The 25,762-nt window shown below is 42.2% G+C and overlaps 1 protein-coding gene across 1 annotated transcript in view; it reads left to right on the forward strand.

Moving 5' to 3' along the window:
• Window positions 1-25,762, forward strand: part of LOC126424906 (cytochrome P450 4g15-like) — a 165,794-nt gene that overhangs the window by 110,855 nt on the left and 29,177 nt on the right. Inside the window, exon 5 of the mRNA XM_050087749.1 lies at window positions 19,958-20,188. Coding sequence (XP_049943706.1) covers window positions 19,958-20,188 — 231 coding nt within the window. The remainder of the gene's footprint in view (window positions 1-19,957; window positions 20,189-25,762) is intronic.

Genomic DNA, 25,762 nt, shown 5'->3' on the forward strand with positions numbered 1-25,762 from the left:
ACGAATGGAGACGTGTCGTCTTCAGCGATGAGAGTCGCTTCTGCCTTGGTGCCAATGATGGTCGTATGCGTGTTTGGCGCCGTGCAGGTGAGCGCCACAATCAGGACTGCATACGACCGAGGCACACAGGGCCAACACCCGGCATCATGGTGTGGGGAGCGATCTCCTACACTGGCCGTACACCACTGGTGATCGTCGAGGGGACACTGAATAGCGCACGGTACATCCAAACCGTCATCGAACCCATCGTTCTACCATTCCTAGACCGGCAAGGGAACTTGCTGTTCCAACAGGACAATGCACGTCCGCATGTATCCCGTGCCACCCAACGTGCTCTAGAAGGTGTAAGTCAACTACCCTGGCCAGCAAGATCTCCGGATCTGTCCCCCATTGAGCATGTTTGGGACTGGATGAAGCATCGTCTCACGCGGTCTGCACGTCCAGCACGAACGCTGGTCCAACTGAGGCGCCAGGTGGAAATGGCATGGCAAGCCGTTCCACAGGACTACATCCAGCATCTCTACGATCGTCTCCATGGGAGAATAGCAGCCTGCATTGCTGCGAAAGGTGGATATACACTGTACTAGTGCCGACATTGTGCATGCTCTGTTGCCTGTGTCTATGTGCCTGTGGTTCTGTCAGTGTGATCATGTGATGTATCTGACCCCAGGAATGTGTCAATAAAGTTTCCCCTTCCTGGGACAAAGAATTCACGGTGTTCTTATTTCAATTTCCAGGAGTGTATTTATTATGCCGGGAAAGCCTACGTAATCATATTTATCATCCACGTTTCACTTTCGTACATGGCTACACTTCATACAAATACTATCAGAAACGACTTCCTGACACTTAGATCTATACTCGATGTTAACAAATTTCTCTTCTTCTGGAACGCTTTCTTTGGCATTGCCAATCTGCATTTTATAACCTCTCTAATTCGACCATCATCAGTTATTTTGCTCCACAAATAGCAAGACTCATCTACTACTTTAAGTGTCTCATTTCCTAATCTAATTCCCGCAGCATCACTTGACTTAATTCGACTACATTCCATTACCCTCGTCTTGCTTTCGTTGATGTTCATCTTATATCCTCCTTTCAAGACACTGTCCATTCCGTTCAACTGCTCTTCCAAGTCCTTTTCTGTCTCTGACAGAATTACAATGTCATCGCCGAACCTCATAGTTTATATTTCTTCTCCATGGATTTTAATACCTACTCCGAACTTTAATTTTGTTTCTTTTACCGCTTGCTTAATATACAGATTGAATAGCAACGGGGATAGGCTACAACCCTGTCTCACTCCCTTTGCAACCACTGCTTCCCTTTCATGTCCTTCGACTCTTATAACTGCCATGTGCTTTCTGTACAAATTGTAAATAGCCTTTCGCTCCCAGTATTTTACCCCTGCTACCTTTAGAATTTGAAAGAGAGTATTGCAGTCAACTTTGTCAAAAGCTTTCTATAAGTCTAGAAATGCTATAAATGTAGGTTTATCTTTCCTTAATCTATCTTGTAAGATATGTGGTAGGTTCAGTATTGACTCACGTGTTCCAACATTTCTATGGAATCCAAACTGATCTTCCTCGAGGTCAGCTTCTATCAGTTTTTCCATTCGTCTGTAAAGAATTTTGCAGCCGTGACTTAATAAACTGATAGATCGGTAGTTTTCACATCTGTCAACACCTGATTTCTTTGGGATTGGAATTACTATATTCTTCTTGAAGTCTTAGGGTATGTCGCCTGTCTCATACATCTTGCTCACCACATGGTAGAGTTTTGTCCAGGGCTGGCTCTCCCAAGGCTGTCAGTATTTCTAATGGAATGTTGTGTACTCCCGGGGTCTTCTTTCGGCTTAGGTCTTTCAGTGCTCTGTCAAACATTTCACGCAATATCACATCTCCGATTTCGTCTTCATCTACATCCTCTTCCATTTCTATAATGTTGTCCTTAAGTACATCGCAAGGACCCATCAGAACAGAATAGTTAAGCAACACCAAGCAATGAAATTTGTAATAGTACCAGTGGTTTTTGGTAGTTAATTACCTTAATTTACATTTTTATTCCGATTTTAGTAATGTATACAGAGCGATTGTTCCCGCCGTGTGCAAACTCTAGGGATTGAGTGATGAGAGGATATGCAACAAAAAAGGCCTGGTAAACTTACGTCCGGAAATGTAACGTTTCCGTGCTAGAGACCATTTATTCAGTCAAACTTTGCTACAGAGTTTGCGGTCTAATACGCGCTTCATCATGCAGATGTAGTTGCAGTATGTGTTGAAAATGGTTTCCATGGGCCTCAAGGCATGTGTGTACGTGCAGTAGGATGTTATATTTCATGCGTTCACATCGGCCAGGCTGCATCCGAAGCGCCAAAGGCAGCATGAACACGCTGCTCCAGTGTCTCCACATCTGGAATGGGCTCTGCATACACGATGCTTTCGAGATGGCCCCGTAACCAGGAATCCCACGGGTTGAGATCCGGCAAACGAGCAGGCCATGCAACTCGATCCCTTCGTCTGATTCATCGACCAGGGAAGACACAACTGAGATGCGTGTTGCGGTTAACGGCGAAGTGGGCTGGAGCTCCATGTAGCAACCATATAACCCCTCGAATCATCAATGGCACTTCTTGCAGCAGGGATGGCAAAGTCAACAGCAAGTAACGCCCATAGTTCCGGCCTGTTAGTCGACGTGGAAGGAAGACTGCTCCCAAAATACGCTCGGGAATTATCCTGGCCCACACATTCCAGCTGCACAGATGCTGATGATTCACTGTCACCATACCATGGGGGTTCTGCATACTATGCCACAGATGAATGTTATGAAAGTTGAAGATACTGATCCCAGCACGGGACTCACAACCCGAACCACATTCCACTGTTAAGCACTAATGAAGGACCGGGTCCCTTACGTCGATTGCACATAATTCATTAAGGTCAATCCAACACTTTTATTTCAAATACATAAATGAAGTTACATTTGAATCTGTCTGACATTAAACAGGAATAAAAAAACAATTTCAATATCAACTGATTTAGTGCGTGAAGCACGACTTAAGCCAACAACCAGGTAAACTAAATTTGAATCTGTCTGACATTAAACAGGAATAAAAAAAACAATTTCAATATCAGCTAATTTAGTGCGTGAAGCGCGAGTTAAGCCTATAACCAGGTAAGCTAAATTTGAATCTGTCTGGCACTAAACAGGAATCAAAAAAACAATTTTTTTATATGTTTAAATTACAGCATTAAGGAATCCCAAATCTTTCCCTTTTCTAGGCGGACGCTGAGCCAGAAACACAGAATGACACAAAAACACAGTTTTGCTGTGAAATCTTACAGGACACCCGGAAGCAGTAACAGACAAGGGGTCGGCACCCACAAATAACACAGGCTAAGAGTCAGGCTGGGAGCACATCCTACGAGAACTTGTTCACACTATGCTCACCACAAACTGTAGACAGTCCGGCCGAACATCCGCTTGCGGTGGCTGCCAGAAGGACGAAGCAACCGACAGCCCCACGGCGTGCTTCTCACACAGGCACCTGAATTTGTACAAACATCTCGGCCAACACTAACTCCGGACTCCGATCTCACTGCGAGGCTTGGCACAGAGTATATAAACCGCCGCAGGAGTTTCACGATTCGCAAAGAGCCCCAGCGTAACAGACATCACACATGTGCTTACGCCCGAGCCACAACTCCGCCAATCTTATCGGCCGCCCCAAACCGACTGCCTCTCGCCGTCCCGCGCGCCCCAGCCGAAAACGCAAAGATGCTCATTCCCAGGGACGCTCCAAAGATAACAAGCCGATCGCTGATGATCGACCAGCGATCTGGCTCAGATACCACTCCGTGTAAATGTGGCCTCATCTCTGAATCGGATAGATGACGCAAATCCCGGAACTGTGGTTGCCTGGTGAAGAAACCAGTGACAAAACTGCATCCGATGTGAAAAGTTTGTCGCTAGTAAACCCTGCACACGATCTAAGTGATGCCTTGGAGAATGGCTTACCATATACTGGAGGGTCAACTACATGGTATTGACATGGCGGTCGCCTTCCACAGTGTTAATCACATTTTCCTCCAAGCCTGGTGTCCGAACATTTCGGGTACGTCCTTCACGGTTTCCTGCTTTCTGAAACGACCCTGTCTCAGACAATTGGCAAATAACTGATGCAAACATTGAATGCCGTGGTTGCTGACGGCAAGGACAGGTCTCCTGATACAACCTCGCTGCCCCGTTGCCTCGTGCCTTTCCTTCAGTAAACACAACGTCGCAATGCTCGAATACGGAACCACTGTGTACAACGCTGTATCACATCCACTACACAGTGAGTCAGCAAGAGAAGTGAACCGGACACAACATTACCAATTACTATGGCAGGAGAAGGCTCTGGGGCATGACATATGAGGAACACTGCCACCTTCTGGGAGGAAACCATGCATACCCTAACTGAGGCTGCATGGTACAGCTTGTATTAGATCAGCTCTGTAACAAAGTATGACTGAATAAACGGTCTCTAGCACTCACACCATGCATTTCCATTATAATTTAATTAGACATTTTTGTTCCGTATTCTCTCATCGAGCAAAGAATGAAATTTCAATGAAATCCAGACCATTAGCAACTCACAGACGTTGATAAAGATCAAAGGGGACAGTTGAAAATGTATGTCGCGCCCAGGACTCGAACCCAGCATCATCTTCTGCTTTCATAGGAGACGTTCTATCTGATTTTTTTTAACTGCTTACAGGTGTTGAAAAATATCAATATGGACAGTGGAAAATGTGTGTCCCAACCGGGACTCGAACCCAGGATCTCCTTCTTACATGGCAGACGCTCTGTCCGACCTTTTTTTTGTTGCTTTTCGCTGGCAAGAGCTTTTTTTATTTTTGCAGACGCACTATCCATTTTTTGTTTCTTATTTTATTTTTTATTTTATTTTTTTTTTAATTTTTTTTCAGGCTGCCGTTGCGCAATATAGGAAATGAAATGATTTATTGAGGGTTGTTTTTTTTTGTTTTATTTAATTTGATTTATTTTTTTTATAAGGAAGGGAAAATAAACATTTGTTCCAATTTGTAATGAGAATAGAAAGATCAAAGTATATATCATTTCCAGGCTACCGTTGCTCAATATAAGAAATGAAATGTCTTCTTGAGTTTCTTTTTGTGTCTTTCTGCTAAGTAGTAAACAGAAAATTTTATGGTGCACAAAGGACTATCACTTCATTGTTGAAGGAAAGATGCTCCGCTGCTCTGCGAGAGAAGGAAAATGTTAAAACGAAAATGGGAAAGAAAAAATGCCTTCTGCATTGGTGAGCGTCTGGATATTATCTTAAAATTCCGACAAGAACTAAAGTCCCAGGAAGCAATTAGGATTCATACATACAGATCACTGGTAACCTCTACTATCCGAAATATTGTATTTGAAGTATTTACCCGTTAATTATGATTTTCAGAATATTTCCAAATATCCCCCTGTGGTCACAATGTTGGCTCATTTTAAAGTGTTCATTTTCTGTGTTAGATTAATAGTCTAGGAAAGTAGCATGCTTATTCCGCGTAATAAACGATGCTGTGGGGCCCATGATCCAAGTTGCAGCGTTGTTTGCTGCTCGTGGATATCTCAGTTTTTGTGGCTGAATGATCTCTAAAAGGTCTACACCACTGGGCGTCGTACGGTCTATCACCGACAATCGTTGACGAAGAAATGTTGTAATTTCTTCTGCATGTCCGCGCGTGAGCCTATGAATAAGCGTATCGACTCTTCCGCATGCGTCACAGTTGGGCATTGAGTGAAGGCCTACCTTATGTAGCTTTTCATTCGTTGCTACTTTATCGTTGACTGTTACATACCAGTCGTCTACGACGCGTGATGGTAACATGCCGCTGTGCACACTCCGCTATACTATACTCCAATGTGTATGTGGACGGTTTTCTTCGAGACGATTTCTGTGGTTTGTTGTCATGAGAAGGGCATAAAGTTTCATGTTCGTCAGGCTTCCGTTATCGACGATGTTGTGTCGATTGTAGCACATTTCCATGTAGTACAGTCGCACATGTCGGTAAGAAACTGGAATGCCGGTCATATTAACGGGTGGGTCAAGGCTATGAGGCTTCCACCGCTGAATGAGGTATGTGATGATGCTGGTCCTTGTCTGTGTACATTAATGAGGTTAAGGCCATCTTTGGACGAAGGTAAAGTTAAAGTACCGAACTGAACTTTGAAAGAGCCATCGAGGACACAGACAATAATGTGAATGCAGGGACTTATCTCTGGCACAGTCCCTGTGAGACCCACATTCCCAACTTACCGTCCACATACTAAGTTTGTAGTGCCTATACACATTACTCGCGGCAGACAGTCTACCGATTCTCTTAAGAGTTCGGGCAATGTGAGTGCATCAGCAGTGAAGAAGATCATTGGCCGGTAAACCTTATCTACAGGGTGAAAAGTATTTAAACCGACAACCTCTGGGAGGTTGAAGGGTATTAAAACAAACATTTTCCCCTAATGTCATTTTCTTATGAGGAGTATTTAAACCGGTAGAGGAAGATTTCTCTGGTGGCAAATTAAACCAACAAGCACTCTGCCTCTGCCAATCCACGTTTTTGGGAACCGTCGGTCCAGGAATTGACGCACACGACGACTGAAACGTGCCGGCGCCCCGTCATGTTGGAACCACATGCGTTGTCTTGTAGGGAGCGGGACGTCTTCCAGCAATTCTGGCAACGCTCCGGCGAGAAAATTCCAATAGTGCCTGGCATTTAATGGCCTATGTAGCAGATACGGACCAATTAAACAGTCCCCAACAACACCAGCCTACACATTAACGAAGAACCAAACTCGATGAGCGCTAGTAAGTGTGGCATATGGGTTATCCTCACTCCAAACATGCTAATGTGCATGTTAAAGACTCCATCTCGCCCGAACGTTGCTTCATCCGTAAACAACACAGAGGATGGAAATGTAGGATGCATTTCAGATTATTCCAGGTACCACTGCGAAAACTGTGCTCTAGGTGGATAATCAACTGGCTCCAGGTTGTGGACACGCTGTAAGTGAAATGGACGTAACAATTGCTCTCGAAGGACATTCGTCTGATTCGTCCCCATGTTATGTGCAATTGCACGAGTGCTGACTGAAGGATCCCGCTCCACATGCTGCAAGACAGCTTCCTCAAATTGCAGCGTTCTTACCGTGCGACAGCGTCCCTGTCCAGGTAATCTGCAAAATGACCCGGTCTCACGCAGACGTTGGTACACAGCAGCAAAGGTCGTATGATACGGGATACGGCGATTAGGATATTACTGTTGATAAACCCGCTGTGCAGCTAGTCCGTTGTGGTGCGCTACGTAGTACGCACCAACCATATCAGTGTGCTCACTCCAGGTGTATCGCTCCATTAGTCAACAGAGACAATGCACTACTACACTGGTGGACAGCAGTTGCCTACAACTGAAGAGTGTAATACGCCCTCTAACAACTGAAGATCATAATACGACCTCTAACAACTCCACCGGTTCAAATAAGCCTCCTAGGAAAAAATGACATTAGGGAAAAATATTTGTTTTGATGTCCCCTACAACCTCCCAGAGTTTGTCGCTTTAAATACTTTTCACCCTGTATACGAAGATGGTATCTGTTCTTTCAGAGACACATTTTCAACTGTCCCCGCTGATCTTTATCAACACTTGAAAGCAGCTAATGGCCTGGATTTCATTGTAATTTCATTCTTCGAGAGCTGGAAGATGTCCGAAAGAACAGATACCATCTTCATATTCGTATCTCATCTGTCAGTCCCTAGAGCTTGCAAACGGTGGAAAAATCATTAGGCATGTAGGCATTTGCAAGCAAACTGTGACGAGCTGCTACTGAACAGGCGGGCAGGGAGAGGCCCTGCAGGCAGACAGAGGGATCAACCCTGGGGGGATTCTCAGAAGAGCGCGCTGGATGGGCCGAAGCGCGCTGTTACTCGCTTGACCAGACTTTCTTTCTGAGTTGCTGCAGCGGGATACTAGGCACACTACAACCAGTGTAGGTAGTGTAGATATGATCTCCCAAATTTTAAGAGGTGTCCAACAGTGACTATTTTTACGGGCTAGAAAGTGGGAATATGAGCAATACTGATTTTAGCACAGTCCAGAAAACGCACTACCGTGAACAAAACGCAGAAAACGATATTTCCTTAGAGTGGAGGTGGTGGTGGTGTGTTGGGGCTTATGGGCGCTCAACATTGAGGTCATCAGCGCCCTGACACACTAGAGCACACCAGACATAACATCTACAGGGTGTTACAAAAAGGTACGGCCAAACTTTCAGGAAACATTCCTCATACACAAATAAAGAAAACATGTTATGTGGACATGTGTCCGGAAACGCTTAATTTCCATGTTAGAGCTCATTTTAGTTTCGTCAGTATGTACTGTACTTCCTCGATTCACCGCCAGTTGGCCCAATTGAACGAAGGTAATGTTGACTTCGGTGCTTGTATTGACATGCGACTCATTGCTCTACAGTACTAGCATCAAGCACACCAGTACGTAGCATCAACAGGTTAGTGTTCGTCACGAACGTGGTTTTGCAGTCAGTGCAATGTTTACAATTGCGGAGTTGGCAGATGCCCATTAGATGTATGGATTAGCACAGGGCAATCGCCGTGGTGCGGTACCTTTGTATCGAGACAGATTTCCAGAACGAAGGTGTCCCGACAGGAAGACGTTCGAAGCAATTGATCGGCGTCTTAGGGAGTACGGAACATTCCAGCCTACGACTCGCGACTGGGGAAGACCTAGAACGACGAGGACTCCTCCAATGGACGAGGCAATTCTTCGTGCAGTTAACCATAACGCTAATATCAGCGTCAGAGAAGTTGCTGTTGTACAAGGTAACGTTGACCACGTCACTGTATGGAGAGTGCTACGGGAGAACCTGTTGTTTCCGTACCATGTACAGCGTGCGCAGGCACTATCAGCAGCTGATTGGCCTCCACGGGTACACTTCTGCGAATGGTTCATCCAACAATGTGTCAATCCTCATTTCAGTGCAAATGTTCTCTTTACGGTTGAGGCTTCATTCAAACGTGATCAAATTGTAAATTTTCACAATCAACATGTGTGGACTGACGAGAATCCGCACGCAATTGTGCAGTCACGTCATCAACAAAGATTTTCTGTGAACGTTTAGGCAGGCATTGTTGGTGATGACTCGATTAGGCCCCATGTTGTTCCACCTACGCTCAATTAATGTGATTTGAAGAGAAGTAATAAAATGAGCTCTAACATGGAAAGTAAGCGTTTCCGGACAATGTCCACATAACATATTTCCTTTCTTTGTGTGTGAGGAATGTTTCCTGAAAGTTTGGCCGTACCTTTTTCTAACACCCTGTAGAAAATAGAGTGAAAAACAGCGGCAACGTTTCTACAGTAACACCTTAGCACATCTGACTAAAGTGACTGGCATAAGATTCTAATTACACATGCAAAACTGGAACAATGGCAATAACGAAGCTGTACAATGAGGGTCACGATCTCAGTGTAAAAGACGGGTAGTACCAGAGAAGGAAATACCATCCACCTGGGGAGGCTAATTGGTCATTTGAATCTGAATGAAAGTCTTCAGAGTGAATCTCGGGTTTACTGAAATTCTATGAAAATGACTCTATCACGATTTCACTTTACAAGTACGACACAACATGTGGTTCATGTACGATGCAGCTCATGCGCATTTCAGTCGAAGTGTTCGTACGCTTCTCAACAACAGATTCGGTGACCGATGGATTGGTAGAGGCGGACCAATTCCATGGCCTCCACGCTCTCCTGACCTCAACCCTCTTGACTTTCATTTATGGGGGCATTTGAAAGCTCTTGACTACGCAACCCCGGTACCAAATGTAAAGACTCGCCGGCCGGGGTGGCCAAGCGGTTCTAGGCGCTACAGTCTAGAACCGCGTGACCGCTACGGTCGCAGGTTCGAATCCTGCCTCGGGCATGGATGTGTGTGATGTCCTTAGGTTAGTTAGGTTTAAGTAGTTCTAAGTTCTAGTGGACTGATGACCTCAGAAGTTAAGTCCCATAGTGCTCAGAGCCATTTGAACCATTTGTAAAGGCTCTTCGTGCTCGTGTTGTGGACGGCTGTGATACAATACGCCATTCTCCAGGGCTGCATCAGCACATCTGGGATTCCATGCGACGGAGGGTGGTATCCTCGCTAACGGAGGACATTTTGAACATTACCTGTAACAAAGTGTTTGAAGTCACTCTGGTACGTTCTGTTGCTGTGTGTTTCCATTCCATGATTAATGTGATTTGAAGAGAAGTAATAAAATGAGCTCTAACATGGAAAGTAAGCGTTTCCGGACACATGTCCACATAACATATTTTCTTTCTTTGTGTGTGAGGAATGTTTCCTGAAAGTTTGGCCGTACCTTTTTCTAACACCCTGTAGAAAATAGAGTGAGAAACAGCGGCAACGTTTCTACAGTAACACCTTAGCACATCTGACTAAAGTGACTGGCATAAGATTCTAATTACACATGCAAAACTGGAACAATGGCAATAACGAAGCTGTACAATGATGGTCACGATCTCAGTGTAAAAGACGGGTAGTACCAGAGAAGGAAATACCATCCACCTGGGGAGGCTAATTGGTCATTTGAATCTGAATGAAAGTCTTCAGAGTGAATCTCGGGTTTACTGAAATTCTATAAAAATGACTCTACTCTAGCAACGCGCCATCTCACTGTTGTGGCTTCATCTCTCCGTATCTGTGTCTGTGCGGAGGCTGAAGCGGCTGCAGAATCAGGCCTTGGTGGCAGCTAAGTTTCAATTTGTCCAAAATCTTTCTTAGTCTCTCAACTCATCTGTCCAGAGATGTACCCTGAACGGCGGCGAAATCTATCGGAGGAGATGGCTCCTAATGGTGAGACGAAGAAGTAGTTAAAAGGATAAGAGATTTTGTACCGACTGGCTCTTAAAAGGACATCTCATATTTCTCAATTTTACCATACTAATTTTGCTCGGATTGGCTGGACTACAAATATTCTGAGTGCCAACCATTAAAACTATGTTATTGTGGTTCAACCTAACGTCTACTTGGTAGAGAAGGCAAATCATGTTTAATGTGAATTTCAGACCACAATGCCATTATACCTTCTTCACTTGGTGTATCCAGAAGAGAATAGAATGTGTCTCTCCCTATCAAAAATCATTGGCAGAAGTTGGAATCGAACCCAGACCATATCCATCCAACAGATCACCAAATCCTCTTCTCTGTGACCCAATTTCTATCGTAAAGCCGTTGCGCCACACTGAATGAATATTTTGTTACACAGGCTCCCTGTAGTGGTTTGCAGCATGTTCAGTACATTCATTTACTTGGTTGACCGAATCGCCATGAGATAGCTGCCTCGGCAACCCAGTGCATACATTCGACTCTATTTTGTAATCACCGAAATAAAGTCACGTAACTGACACCTACACAGAGCTGCCAACAGTTTAGGATGCAGAAATTTAAACAGGAAGCGTTCATTTCCTCTTGAGCTACTCTATTGCGCTATGTGTTTGTTGAAAACGTCGTGCAGTGCGAAAGAAAAGCCGTAACTGTGTGTCTCTCAGAAGTCTAGATCCGGCCATACGCATTATCTCACAGCGCTGTGGAATACGAAAGTTCTGGAGGAATTGTTGTCCACTTCTGGAGCTGCTATAGTTACGTGTTAGCTGGTAGCGCAACTGTAAGTGTTGTGCACAATAGATAAGACGTTGCGAGTACATTTACGGCTACATTTTTTAAAACAAAATTCTGGTATCTGCTGAAGTTATCATTCTAATGGAACTTTGAACATAATTCCCTTTACTTCTCTACCCAAAATAGTCGCATGTGGAGAAAGGGCTAACTTCTGTGACATTTTGTTCTTTTCAGGTTTAATAGACGGCCAGGCAGCAGATGCATTTCGAAACTTTTGTATTATGTTTGAGGAGAGCGCATCGTGCCAAAATACGTCAGAAAAGTATTTTCTACATTAGCTGTCGTGTGGTGGTAGTGGCATTTTATTCTCCTTCAAACCTTGTTTGACAGCTTTAACTCAGAACAAGTTTTCTACATGTATGTAATTAATAAACTGCTTGTTTATTGTCAGACTGTTATAGATAACATCAGAGAATTCTCATATATCGTTGGTGATTAATTTCTCTCTCATGTTTACTATTGTTTCAACAACACTAAAAGAACTCTTACGAAAATTGTGCCTTGTATAGAAGAAATGAAGTAAACCTACCCACGATGACCTTACGACGAAACTCTGTTTTAATGAAACTGAGTATCTGCACACAAGGGTGCCTCTGTCGGCAGAAATTAGTAAAATACTACTCGCTTGGATTTCGATTGGGTCTGTGTTTAATTGGTATGCTGTGTCATACTCAAGAGGTATGCAAATGTGGCATTTCATAAATAAACTTATGTATTCCTAGAAACCCAAAATTCGCTTGTCAGCAGCGGAAAGAGGCGTTACCTGTTGTGCAGCATAGTAAGTTTTTCACCATTAAACAGCGGTTCACGAGTTCTAGGCACTAATGGCCTCGTAAGAGGAAGCCAAGACACATACATCTAAACCAGCTCTGTGGTAATGTGCTGACCTGTGAAAAAGCGTCTGATACGGTTCGCGGTTTCAGTCTCGCTGACTGTAACGTTTTTATCCCTTCTGTGAAAGAGCTACAAGCAGTCAGATCAGATCAAACATTAATAAGGAAATCGCGGGACAATACTTTCGGCTCATAACGCAATGGTGGAAAACCACATAGCATATATCACATAGCAATGCATGGATAATTGAGAGAAGGTCTGAGGTCCCAACCAAAAGAATTTTGTACTCTACTTTAAAAACTTCCTATGAGATCATGAATTTTCATTAGAAATGAAAAGCTGGAAACTGCTGGAGGTCAGGATTTAGTAATGATGCATTTTAAGTTCGTAAACGTCAAGTATTAAAGGGATAAGAGGTAATAAGTAATTACAGTTTTAAAAATGCACTTTAAATTAATAAATTAATTAATTAATTGAGACTAAAACTGATATCTTGATGTAAGGTAATGGTAAAAAGCTATTGCAAAAGGATTGTACAAACAGACTGTATTTGTATTAATGTGAACTGTATTGTTAATGAAAGTCTGTAAACTCCTTTCAAGTCACAAAAATCAAATGGGGACGGATTTGTGACAGAAACAGAGATGGGATGTGGAAACACAGAATGGTTAGACGCTGAACCACAGTGAAACTGCCATTACCCACACATACGGAGTATGTAAAACTGGGCCAGCAAGCTGGACAGCTGACGAATGTACCTCTGGTCACTGCCTGCGATCTGAAACCACTTCCTGCGGCGTCCCCGCGCCGTGACTTACCTGTCGATAAGAGAAGGGGAGCCCTGCGGCCTAAGCCAACACTCTGAGGAACTGACAGGGCGCCACTGACTCGCCACCTGCACCAGAGGGTGTCCCACAGCCACACCACTACCCGGACGAGTTGTAACACCATAGCTTACAAAATACATACATTTTGTTCAACATCCCATCGTTGAACGTCTGTAATTAGTGTATGATTAATTCGATACTGTAATAAAGTGTAATCTCTGTAATATGCACAATATGAGCAAATGATATGTTTGGTCTTTCTCACATAATCTCTTTGGTTATCTTTGAGGTTGAATAATTTTGTTTAAATGATTTTTTTGTAGAAATGTCAATATGTGCCCATGTTCTGTTTTATTTAATATGTTTGGTTGCTGTTATGTAAACTGCTGATCTTCACATAGGGTTCTTAGTTATTTTGTAAGTAAAAGGTGGTGTGGAACTGCGTAGCGCGCGCAAAATGTGGTGGGCATGGAAAGAAAGGTGGAATCAGGAGTCAGTCGGGGACGAGCTACCAAACTGCCAGCTTCTCATGTAAAAGTTGTGTGTTGTGCTGGTGCCGAGAGAGGCTTTTCGTGCCACTTTCCAATGCCTTGGATGGACGGATAAAGAGCTGGAACTATTCTGGAATTGGTACCTGTCATCGCCACCAAGAAATGGCAGAGTCCAGCATTTCCGCCTGAAACTCCATCCACCGACATGCACTCGCCACCACGTTGTGCAATCACTGAAAAGGAACCAAGGAACTGTAAATATGTAAAGTGAAGTAACAGCTCATTGGATGTTTTAGTGTGCTAAAAATGAGGTAACTTATAACTGAATTTATGTACCTACCTTCATTTTTTCCTTATCACAACACCTCTCAGGTTCCTCTCCGTTTGAACTATGATTACCGAGTGTCCTTGTTGCGGAAAAAATGAAAGCCTCAAAGCGAAACAGTTAATTAAATAATGTTATTTGATATTTAGTAAGAAGGGAGTAGTCACATTTACTGTGGATTTGGTAAAATTGTAGGAGGTACTAAATGTAGCTTTGTGAAAGCCTCCGAGTGATTGAAACAGTTCACTTTAAAGTTTTGTGGACTTTCAAAGTTACCTATTTAATCATTGACTTGAAAGTAGAAGACGGTGGTAATAAAGACAATTTGCTGTTATTTTTAAAATTTAAAAGTTCTTAAAACTGCGACTTATAAAGTTTTGCTTAGTTAATGATCATAGTGCTGCCTGTTGTAAATTTTAAAAGGTGAGTAAGTTTCTTACAGATTTCTCAATATTGTGTCTCACTGCATTAAAAGTCGTGAACTGCACTTGTGGAGAGTTATATACTCATGTTTGCTACATGCTTGTCTCTCTTCGGTATTGCAAGTGCATATTAATAGTGTAACAGGATCCAAAGTTTGTCTATTGTGCTTATACTAGGTAACAAGTAACAAAAAGACCACTACCTATGAAAACAATAACTTCTTTTATTCAGAGGACAGTGAGAAATAGTTTGCTACTGAAATACTTTTTTTCCATGTCAGATAGAAAAGTAATTGGTAAAAGAAAGATTAAACCTATGATCAATTTATAATTTTGCAGTGAACTTTATTCACATCTCATGTCAGATAGGAAAATGTTTGAAAAGTGAGACTCAATCTATGCTAGACTGTATATTCCTAAAGTGCACTTTAATAGTGATATTATTGAAACCATTCAGTTTGATCAAGCCTTGGAGGCAAAAGTGTATGTCATTTTCTGTTGTCCTTATGCAAATAGCCTTATATAGGCTGTGTGTTTCCATTAACTTTACTCATATCTATTATCTTGAACAAGAATGTTACTTGTTCGCATGCCTAATTAGGCTGGCGACCTTTTTATCATCATTTGGACATTGTGGATAGGTAAATTATTGTTTTTCAGTGTTTAAATATTTACGTAATTGTGACTATCACTTCCAATAAGCCACCTCCGTTAGGTACATCATGGTCAACACAACAAAATTCCTTTCAGAGGGTAACACTGCTCTGTTTCTTTATACAGGAATTGTTTTAATAAAAATAATTTCATTACACGAACTGCTTCCAGCTTAGAGGTCATGGTATAGCAGTATCAGGCAGTAGTGTTACAGAGTGAGTACCTGCAACACTATTTGCATACACAGACTGTTTATGACCTCAACGGGGCAATTCACTCAGCCTGTCAACAAACTGTTGCGTATTACCCAAAAAATATGAGAAAGTGTTTTCATGCTTATGGAACCATGAGACTGTGATTTCGTATCAAATAAACGGGTAGACTGTTACTGAGAAAGAGCAGAAGTCTGATCACCTCCTTACGGAGACACAGTTCACAATCCATAACTCTGAAGGTAGAAGGACTATAATCCCTCATTGGCAAGGACACAGTTTCAACCTCAACCCGACTCATACATTTAAAAATTTGATGTGTGCAGCTATGATTTAATCATAGACTTGCATAGGCAAGTTACCCAACGCTCTGAACGACTGAACTGAAATTCAATGCGTGTGTGTGTATGTGACAAAAATCATAAGGAAAAACATTACACAGTGTATGATCTTGCATTGCTGTCAGTTTGCCTGTTGTCAGACTAGGGCCAATCTGCTACTATGAAATAAACGTGCTTCCATGAACAGTGTCATCGATCTTAATGGCATTCTTCTCGTACCAGGTCTGTGATACTGCGATTCTGTTGCGAAAAACTCATTGTGTCTCTAACGTATTTTGTGTGTATTATATTCTTTCTGGAACTGTAGTTCTTATGAATGAACATTATGAGTCATGATTGTGAAATTTTGTTATTTTTGTCTTACATAATAATGATCTTTTGTGGAGAACCAACTTCTGAAAATGTTAAACATATAACTATAATTTAAAAATGAACATACCAATTTAAATATTGTTTACAGACTTGTACTGCATTTCACATATAGTGATAAAGGTGTAAATTGTATGTGGAAATTTGAATTTGGTAATTGTTCTCGAATTGGTAATATTCGATGTGAGGATGTTATTCTACGTACTGTCATGTAAGTAAATCTTATGTCATGTATCTGAATTTCGAATTACATTTGCTGCTATATATACTTTTATATTTGTGTATCTTATACTGTCTTTCTTACTATGTGATGATGTAAAATTTTATAGTTTTGTTATGGTGCTCTACCTTCCATGTTTTACAAGAGTGTGAATGAGGTTAATATAAAAATTTTTCTGGAATATGAATAAGAATGAATTAATGTTTAAAGAGTACAATGGATGATTGTGTTCGAGCCATTGATCAGTGTTTGAGAAATTTCATGCTGTTTATAAAGTCTTTTAGTGCAAATATGTACAGACAGAATATAACCTTTAATGTCAGCTTAAAAAAGAGTGGATGAGTATAACCTGGGAAAGTAACAAACCTGTCACGTTTGATAAAGAACAAGTTAAGTTTACGCCCGCAAAGTAGAAGAATGGATGTGCGATGGCTTGGTAGATCAATTAAGAATTTAACAATAAAATGTAATATGTGTTATCTTGGCAATATTAAAAACCTACAATGTCTCAACTGAGCATGTTACCTCAATACCACATAGGTCCTAAAGTTCTTTGACGCAGTTATGTTTTAAGAAGTTTTGAGCACAGTTGCATTGCTGTAAATTTAAAAAAGTTGGAAGGGGTGATGTTACACAACCGTTTTTTTTCAAAACGTAAATACAAGGACCCATTAGATCAGAACAGTTCATCAAAACTGAGAAATGAAATGCATCCTAGCACCAATTATTATTGGTATATAATTGTCTTAATTTACAGTTTCACTTGAATTTGCTTGGTGTATGTAGGTATGAAGGTATTTGAAAGCACACTAGGATGAACTGACAACACTTGAGTGGAAAGCGAGGCTCTGTACCCAAGGTAGGAGGACCTCCTCTGGCGGAATTTTCAGACGGGTACACCAGACAGGGCACAGGTCAATGCCACACACTTTACCAGGCATCCCTTTGACTTGCCACAACTTTATGCAGGGCATCCCCCTCTCCCCCTCTCCAGGCAACATAGATACTATCCCCATTGGTGTAAGGCCTCAAGTAGTGACTGTTTTCACGACTTCAGGGTGGAGAGAGGAGAGATGCTGTTTGTAACAATGTACAGGGAACGCACAATCATGAACAAAATTTAGAAAGCTGTTTCCTTTGGAAGGCACCAGATGGCACAAATGAAGTGAGAGCCCACTGTTGGGACCTCTTTGTATGTGTGGGACACCACCGAACGTCAGGACCACAAAAACTGTTTCAACAATATAAGAACTGCTAGGACTAGCTAATGTAAATAAAGTGGAAGTCTGAGAAAGAACCTCACATGTGATGCCATATTCCCATTTCACTGGACGCAGAAAGAGGCAGAGTGAGATGTCTTTTTTCAGCACTAAATGTAAGAAGTTTGTTACAGGTGAACTACCTGGAGGAAAACTCAGGGAAGGTGACCAGCAGCGTTTGAGAAATAATTTTACTGGTTAGTGCTCAGAATACTTCCAAGCCAGACAGTCAAAGAAAAGTGAAGAATGCCATACATCGGAATAAGGATTTTCCTTTTAACAGTTGGTCGGTAGATAAAACATCTTTTCTTCTTTGATGTTCTTCTTTGATTCACCCCCAGGAGACTTCTCCTACACTAGCCTCCTCCGCTGCCAGGGCCAATCTCAGAGCAGACGAGCTGAGGACTGAGAAAGATTTCACTCTGGATGGAACTCTGCCACAGGTGTGCGTTGCTGGTGCACCACCAATGACTGATTCTCCTGCCACTTGAGTCTCCATCTGCAGAGAGACTGATCTGTGACGGTGAGACGATCCTTAGGGACAGTAAAGTCATTTTTAGAGAACTTCAATAACCTCAAGCCTCCCTCTGAAGATTCGAATGATCAGTTTGCTTATAATATACAATTTAATTAAAATTAGTAAACTGCACAATAGAAATTTAAGTTTATAAGCAAAAAGCTGATGTATGTTGTTATCAGGGTCCTAGTTTCTTTTGGTACCTCAAAGTAGGATACAGTTTGGTATCTCAGAACCTCCAAAACTTTCGTGACCAACCCACAACATCCTTCAAGCCTCCGCTATACTTAGCAGGGTGCATGATCCCCATGCTACCTTTGTGAGATTCCCTGACATTGCAAACTACGAGCGCTGCTCAAAAAACTTATTTCATATCAGGACATTTCGGCGAATCTGCCTCTGAAGCAAAATGTAGGTACTTCAATTGGCCCCTTGCCGCTAGTGCTTATAGCACTTGCTGCCAACCCCCCAAACAGTGCTAGGAAATACTGGCCATGCTATGGGAAACACTTGCCTTTGAAAATCAGCAGGGCCTGGGCAGACCAGCAAAATTTGGCTGAATTAACGGAAAGCGAGCCGTTACCTCCAGGCCGAAGAATAGTTCTCGTCTCCCAGAGACTGGAGAACTGGCTCTGGTGTTTAAAATGTAGCACGCAGTTGTGGCCAGCAACTCATATGTTACAGTTTAGCTACCTCATCAGTGTTTTAATTCTGGACATGGATTACGCAATAGTTCTTATACAAACAAACACCTGACCACTAATTTTCTAAAGAATATAACTCTCACTTTTACCACAGCTTCACACTATGGCTTCATTGTAAATGATTTGTGTATTAAATATTTGACGTTAAGCATGCAAGTGACAAAAACTCCAGAAAATATTTGAAATTATGATTAAAGATTATTGCATATCTCTAAGTCCTGTCATTATCTAACTATGGATGAAAACAGTGTAGCTAATTTGCGCTTCGTTTAGGCGAAACCTATTTTCTCCTTCATTTAGATATGCGTGGTGTCGTATCTTCTGAACTACGTTCCGTGAAGTGACATAACTTTGCAGGTACGTTAAGTGGTATGTGTGGACATTGTCTTCATAATGTATTGTAAATAGAATCAGTAATAATGAAATAATCAATTTAAATGTGCTGCCTCATGCTAAAGTTTTAGCGCATAAACAGCGAAAATTCAGAAGACAACAAAAATTTTTCCTTTTACCAACGTTTTGGAGGCTGTCAGCGAGAAGAAGTTTCGCCAAGGTTTGAAATATTGTGTAACGGTTGTTGGAACTCTCTCAGAGCTCTCAGTCGCAATTGCTGGATGAATATTGTATGGGTAATTTGTGCACTTTCGGTTTTGCTTTATCATGACGTATACACAGTTTCTATGTATAGTACTTCTCTTACTGTGTCAAACTTATATCATAAGATTGTACTTCCTAATGAGTAGAATATTACAGCATATAAAATTTTTATATAATAGTTCTATGAGATACTGAAGGAAATAAATTTCGTTGAAGCTGTTACACAGGCAGCCCACAACTGAGACCGCCTGTCATGAACAGTGTTAGCAGTTTACAGACAACATTCCCAATTTTTCACAGAGAGTTTGGACTGTATTCGTAATTGTTTGGAGTTTCTCTGATTAATGGAGAACAGCGTTGCTTGGTCTACTGTGTTCCCTCCGAGCGAAGACTACCATTGACGAGTGACACATGGTGTTTGCTGTTTTCAGACGATTATGATGAGACCATGGCTGCAGAGTGAGCTACTGATGCGGCTGACCTCCACAGGGCGTGGTGTGTTCGACTATGTGCAAATACTGCAGGACCAGATCATGCAGTGCATCGCCATGAGGTCAGCAGCCATCAAGGAACGATCTCCAAAGAAACATCTGAATCTACTGGAAGCTCTGGTCAAGCCAGGCGGACAGACCATGTTGCCAGTCAGCGAGGTTCGAGACGAAGTGAGTCACAGGCACACCCAGGGTGGCTTCGTTCTTTTCATTATTCTCCTCTTTCTGCCCATTGTGTACTGCTTTGTCCTTCACTTCATCCATTTCTTCGTCTTTTCCTCCTCCTCCTCCTTCTCTTGCTCCTCTGCCGCCTCATGAATCTCCTAGTTTTCTAACTTCTTCTCTACTGTTTTCTGTAATTCCATATTGTAGAAATGGACGAATGGGACTGCAGCTGGTTGACAACTTGCAGAATACACATGTCTGTCAACCATAAATTTATGGTCTACGGGCACCTATACATGAAATGACTTAAACTGCCCACTCTTTTATGCTTACCAAAGCAACCACTATATCAAACTGGTTTCCATAGATATCTTTACAGTAGACATGGAGGCTTCACAAATCTAATGATAGTTTTTACAGAAAATTTATTTCTATATTCACTAATACTGCAAGATGTCTCACATAATTATTGAAAAAAGAAGCAATGTTTCAGTGGTCGCCACATTGTGTAATGGCATTCGTGAATCTGAAATATCTGCATGCAACTACTGCAGTTCCCAATTTTGCAGTTTGTATTGATATGCAATACTGACAGGTTTGCCTCAAGGTGCATTTTAAGCCACGAGGTAGATTAATAAGAACATGCAATAGTATATAGATTAAGATGCATTAGTAAAGGAGGAAATTTATTTGATTACTGAGAAAGTAATGCTAACACTATTATATGGAGTAAATTGCTTCAGCTTCCATTTGTATGGACGATGTTTCAAAGCAGCAAATGATCATGCTGCCCTGAAATGGTTACTGCGCCTTAAATATCTAGCTAGATGTTTAATTAGATAAGTATTACAAATGGCTGATTTTTGTTTTCAGTTAGTACATCAACTGGACAAATTACACAGGAAAGCCTTACCATCTCTGTCGCAAAATATTCACTATAGAATGTGTCAGAGTAGACACAGATGAATGGACAGAAGGACAAAGTGCTGATCCAGACTGTCAGCAATTGCTAACAGACACAATTCAGTGTGGAAGATGGAGTGCTGTGTAGAAAGATTAGATGTGGGTAATGCAGAGCGGTACCAGTGATATTACAAAATGATGTGCTGAGTCAGGCTCATCATTCACCTCTAGCCAGAAGCAGTGGCCAAGAAGCACCAAAGCACCAGGAAGCAGAGCTGCACAGAAGTACTCACAGATGACAAACAAAGGAGACATCAACCATTACAGCTAAATTTGTGTGAGATGCATGCAGAGAGTGGAATACAGTCATTAAAATATTACACTGCAGAGTTTAATAAAGGCAGATAAACCATTTCAGATGATTGGCATGGGCATACTCAGACCATTTTCTCAAACATGAGGAGGTAATGGTTACGTGCTGAGAATACTAGATCTTTTTCACATTTTATTTCCATGATATAAATGCCTAGCCAACAAACAGAAACAGTGATCCAGGTGATGGTGAACCAGTCGATACTAAAATTTGGAACACTTGAGACAGGAATACAGACCAAGGAGGGAATTTCATGTCCAATGTAATAAAGCAATTGTCCTTTCAATTACACATTAAGGAACGCAGGGTCAGAAATCAGTGGCCACAAGTAAATGGCCGAACTGAAATAGTCAACTAGATGACAAGAAAAATATTGAATTACTACAGTAACTATAAACAGACTGTCTGGGATGCCCTACTCCCATATGGACTATTGACAAATAATTCAAAAATCCAGGGGCGTACACGCTTGTCCAGGGTTATTTTCGCTCAAATGACAACCTCTCCTTTCCGGCTCTGTACGATCTACCTAGCAAAAGATATATGATCAGCAAAAACTTCCTCAAAAATGCGAAAAAATTATTTGGCGCCAGGTTAGAAGAATTAACGCTAAAGCCTTGGAACAACAGGAATATAATAGAAAATAAGGATTAAAAAGTAACATGTCAGACAAGGAATTACATTAACCAACCCATACATACCAAATGATCGGACTGAAAATTTTTTTAGGCCTTAGGAGGTACTCTATCAAGTGGTGGAAATGGTATCACCAATTAACGTTAAATTACAACCTCAGACATGTGCCACAGTGGTACATGTAAGGTATTGTTCCCACTTTCAAAGGAGCACCATTTCTGGCAGCACATTGAGGAGGACATGGGGGGGGGGGGGGGCAGGGAGTTCCCAGGACAAATAAACAGCAGGCTAAAATTAGGGAAACAAAGCAGGAGACGTTTACAGTTATCCCAAACCACACCGTACCCTTGAAGGTCACAAGGAAGATTACAAGATAGGTGAGGATGTGATGTGACATGAATGTTATATCTTGTCTTATTAATTGCCAGGGCTATGTGTGTATGCACTAATCAGCCAGAACATTACCACCTACCTTAAAGCTGGTATGTCCACCTTTGACACGAATAACAGGAGCGACGCATTGTGGCATGGAAGCAATGAGGCTGGAGGGAGTTGGCACCACACCTGCACACACAGGTCACCTAACTCCCATAAATTCCCAAATGTGTTCGATCGGTTTCAGACATGGCGAGTGAGGGGGCCAGCACATCAACTGTTTTCCTTGAACCACTCCAACAAACTCCTAGCTTTATGACATGGGGCATTGTCTTGCTGATGTATGCCACCGCCATTCAGAAACATTATCTTCATGAAGGGAGGTACGTAATCTGTAACCAGAGCATGATACTCTCTGGCCATCGTGGTGCCTAGCACAAGCTCCACTGAACCCATGGATGCCCACATTAATGTTACCCAGAGCATAATGGAACCGCTGCAGGTTGTCTCTGTCCTGCAGTATAGATGTAAAGGAGATTTTTCCCTGCAAGGCGACGCGTCCACACCCTCCCATAGGCAACGATGAAGAAGGTATCAGGATTCATCAGACCATGTAACACTCTGCCACTGCACCAAAGTCTGATGCCCATTTAGTCGTAGTTGCTGATGTCATGGCGCTAACTTTGGCACGTGCATGGGTTGTCAGATGCAGAGGCCCATTGTTAGTAGTGTTCGGTGCACTGTATGTTCAGACACACCTTGTACTCCGTGCAGCATTAAAATCTGATGTTAGTTTCACCACAGTTCGCTGCCTGTAATGGTTTACCAGTTTGTCCAGCCTACAACACCGGACATCTGCAATGAAGGGTGGCCACTCAACACCACGACTTCTGGATGTGCTTTCACCTTGGTCGGATTTATATCGATAATAGGTAGGTGGTGATAATGTTCTAGCCTATCAGTGTATAGTTGTGTCTATGTTTTAAGACATGACAAGGTACAGGGGTATTATTTTCATGAAAGGGGATCACCAATGAACATAAATGAAATATTTTATTTGGGTATTAGACTGAAGGAATTGTGGGTGTATATTTAAAATATTGTTAATGATAGTAAAACATTAGTATCTTTATTATTCTGTGGAAAGAGCTCGCTTATTTGATATGGAAGTAGTAGTTAACTCTCAACAGGATAGAAGAACAAGAAGGTAGTGTTTGGGTGGTCGTGTGTATATGGGTACATGTAACAATAAATATTTCTTGCTAAGACATTTTGTATCGGCAAGATGAATGATAGTATTGGACATAAAGTACCACACACTACTCTCGGCGGAAGAATTACTGCACAGCAGGCAAGGCAGATCATCTGCCCTACACATTGGAACACACTATCCCCGGGTTGTGAGTTCAACTGATTCTGCTCCCAAAAAGCTGCAAGACAATGTTCTTAGGAAAATAATCACAAAGAATCCAGAATATTTCCAAAGAGTTTTATAACATTGCTTACAGCACATGGCGAACTCACTGGTTAGTATTTTTACTTTTTGCAACCATGGACTTTACAGTGGCATACAGAGTGTAGGGTCACAAGGTTAAAGGTTTTGGATCAGTAGGAGACGATGCAGTGTTTCCAGACAAACTTTTGAACTACACGCAACCATCACTGGAACTTCCACCCTAAATATCACCCACATTTTAATGTACTTCCCAACCTACTCTTTGAAAACCTGACTTACTTGAATACCACTTTAGAACCATCTCTGCTCGCCTCTCTAAAGCTGACGTTAGCTGTGGAAAATAGCCTCGTATCAAAGGAGCATCCATTAGAACACACGAAAAGGTACTGCACAGAATATCAGCACTAAGGCGCAATTATACTAACCTCAGCTTCAGCAACCTCTATGATAGTTATTAATACCAGTTCAAACAGAAAGCTACCCAAATGTCATCCCTGCCGACCTTCAGCCAATGGGTTAAATCCAGTAAAAGTGGCAGCAACGAGAAATAGCCTGAGACAGAAGAGAATCACTCATAAAGAGAAACGTAGTACATATGCCACATGCTAATAAGGTCAAAAAGTAATTGTAAATGGTATGAAGAACCAAGTGACCCTGTGGGTGAAGTAGGGGACAGAAACTGTAAATACTTGTACAGGGTGTTACAAAAAGGTACGGCCAAACTTTCAGGAAACATTCCTCACATACAAAGAAAGAAAATATGTTATGTGGACATGTGTCCGGAAACGCTTACTTTCCATGTTAGAGCTCATTTTATTACTTCTCTTCAAATCACATTAATCATGGAATGGAAACACACAGCAACAGAACGTACCAGCGTGACTTCAAACACTTTGTTACAGGAAATGTTCAAAATGTCCTCTGTTAGCGAGGATACATGCATCCACCCTCCGTCGCATGGAATCCCTGATGCGCTGATGCAGCCCTGGAGAATGGCGTATTGTATCACAGCCGTGCACAATACGAGCACGAAGAGTCTCTACGTTTGGTACCGGGGTTGCGTAGACAAGAGCTTTCAAGAGGGTTGACGTCAGGAGAGCGTGGAGGCCATGGAATTGGTCCGCCTCTACCAATCCATCGGTCACCGAATCTGTTGTTGAGAAGCGTACGAACATTTCGACTGAAATGTGCAGGAGCTCCATCGTGCATGAACCACATGTTGTGTCGTACTTGTAAAGGCACATGTTCTAGCAGCACAGGTAGAGTATCCCGCATGAAATCATGATAACGTGCTCCATTGAGCGTAGGTGGAAGAACATGGGGCCCAATCAAGACATCACCAACAATGCCTTCCCAAACGTTCACAGAAATTCTATGTTGATGTGATTGCACAATTGCGTGCAGATTCCCGTCAGCCCATACATGTTGATTGTGAAAATTTACAATTTGATCACGTTGGAATGAAGCCTCATCCGTAAAGAGAACATTTGCACTGAAATGAGGATTGTCACATTGTTGGATGAACCATTCGCAGAAGTGTACCCGTGGAGGCCAATCAGCTGCTGATAATGCCTGCACACGCTGTACATGGTACGGAAACAACTGGTTCTCCCGTAGCACTCTCCATACAGTGATGTGGTCAACGTTACCTTGTACAGCAGCAACTTCTCTGACGCTGACATTAGGGTTATCGTCAACTGTACGAGGAATTTGCTCGTCCATTGCAGGTGTCCTCGTCTTCCGCAGTCGCGAATCATAGGCTGGAATGTTCCGTGCTCCCTAAGACGCCGATCAATTGCTTCGAACGTCTTCCTGTCGGGACACCTTCGTTCTGGAA

Source organism: Schistocerca serialis, chromosome 10 (assembly GCF_023864345.2).
Source record: "Schistocerca serialis cubense isolate TAMUIC-IGC-003099 chromosome 10, iqSchSeri2.2, whole genome shotgun sequence".
NCBI lineage: Eukaryota > Metazoa > Arthropoda > Insecta > Orthoptera > Acrididae > Schistocerca > Schistocerca serialis.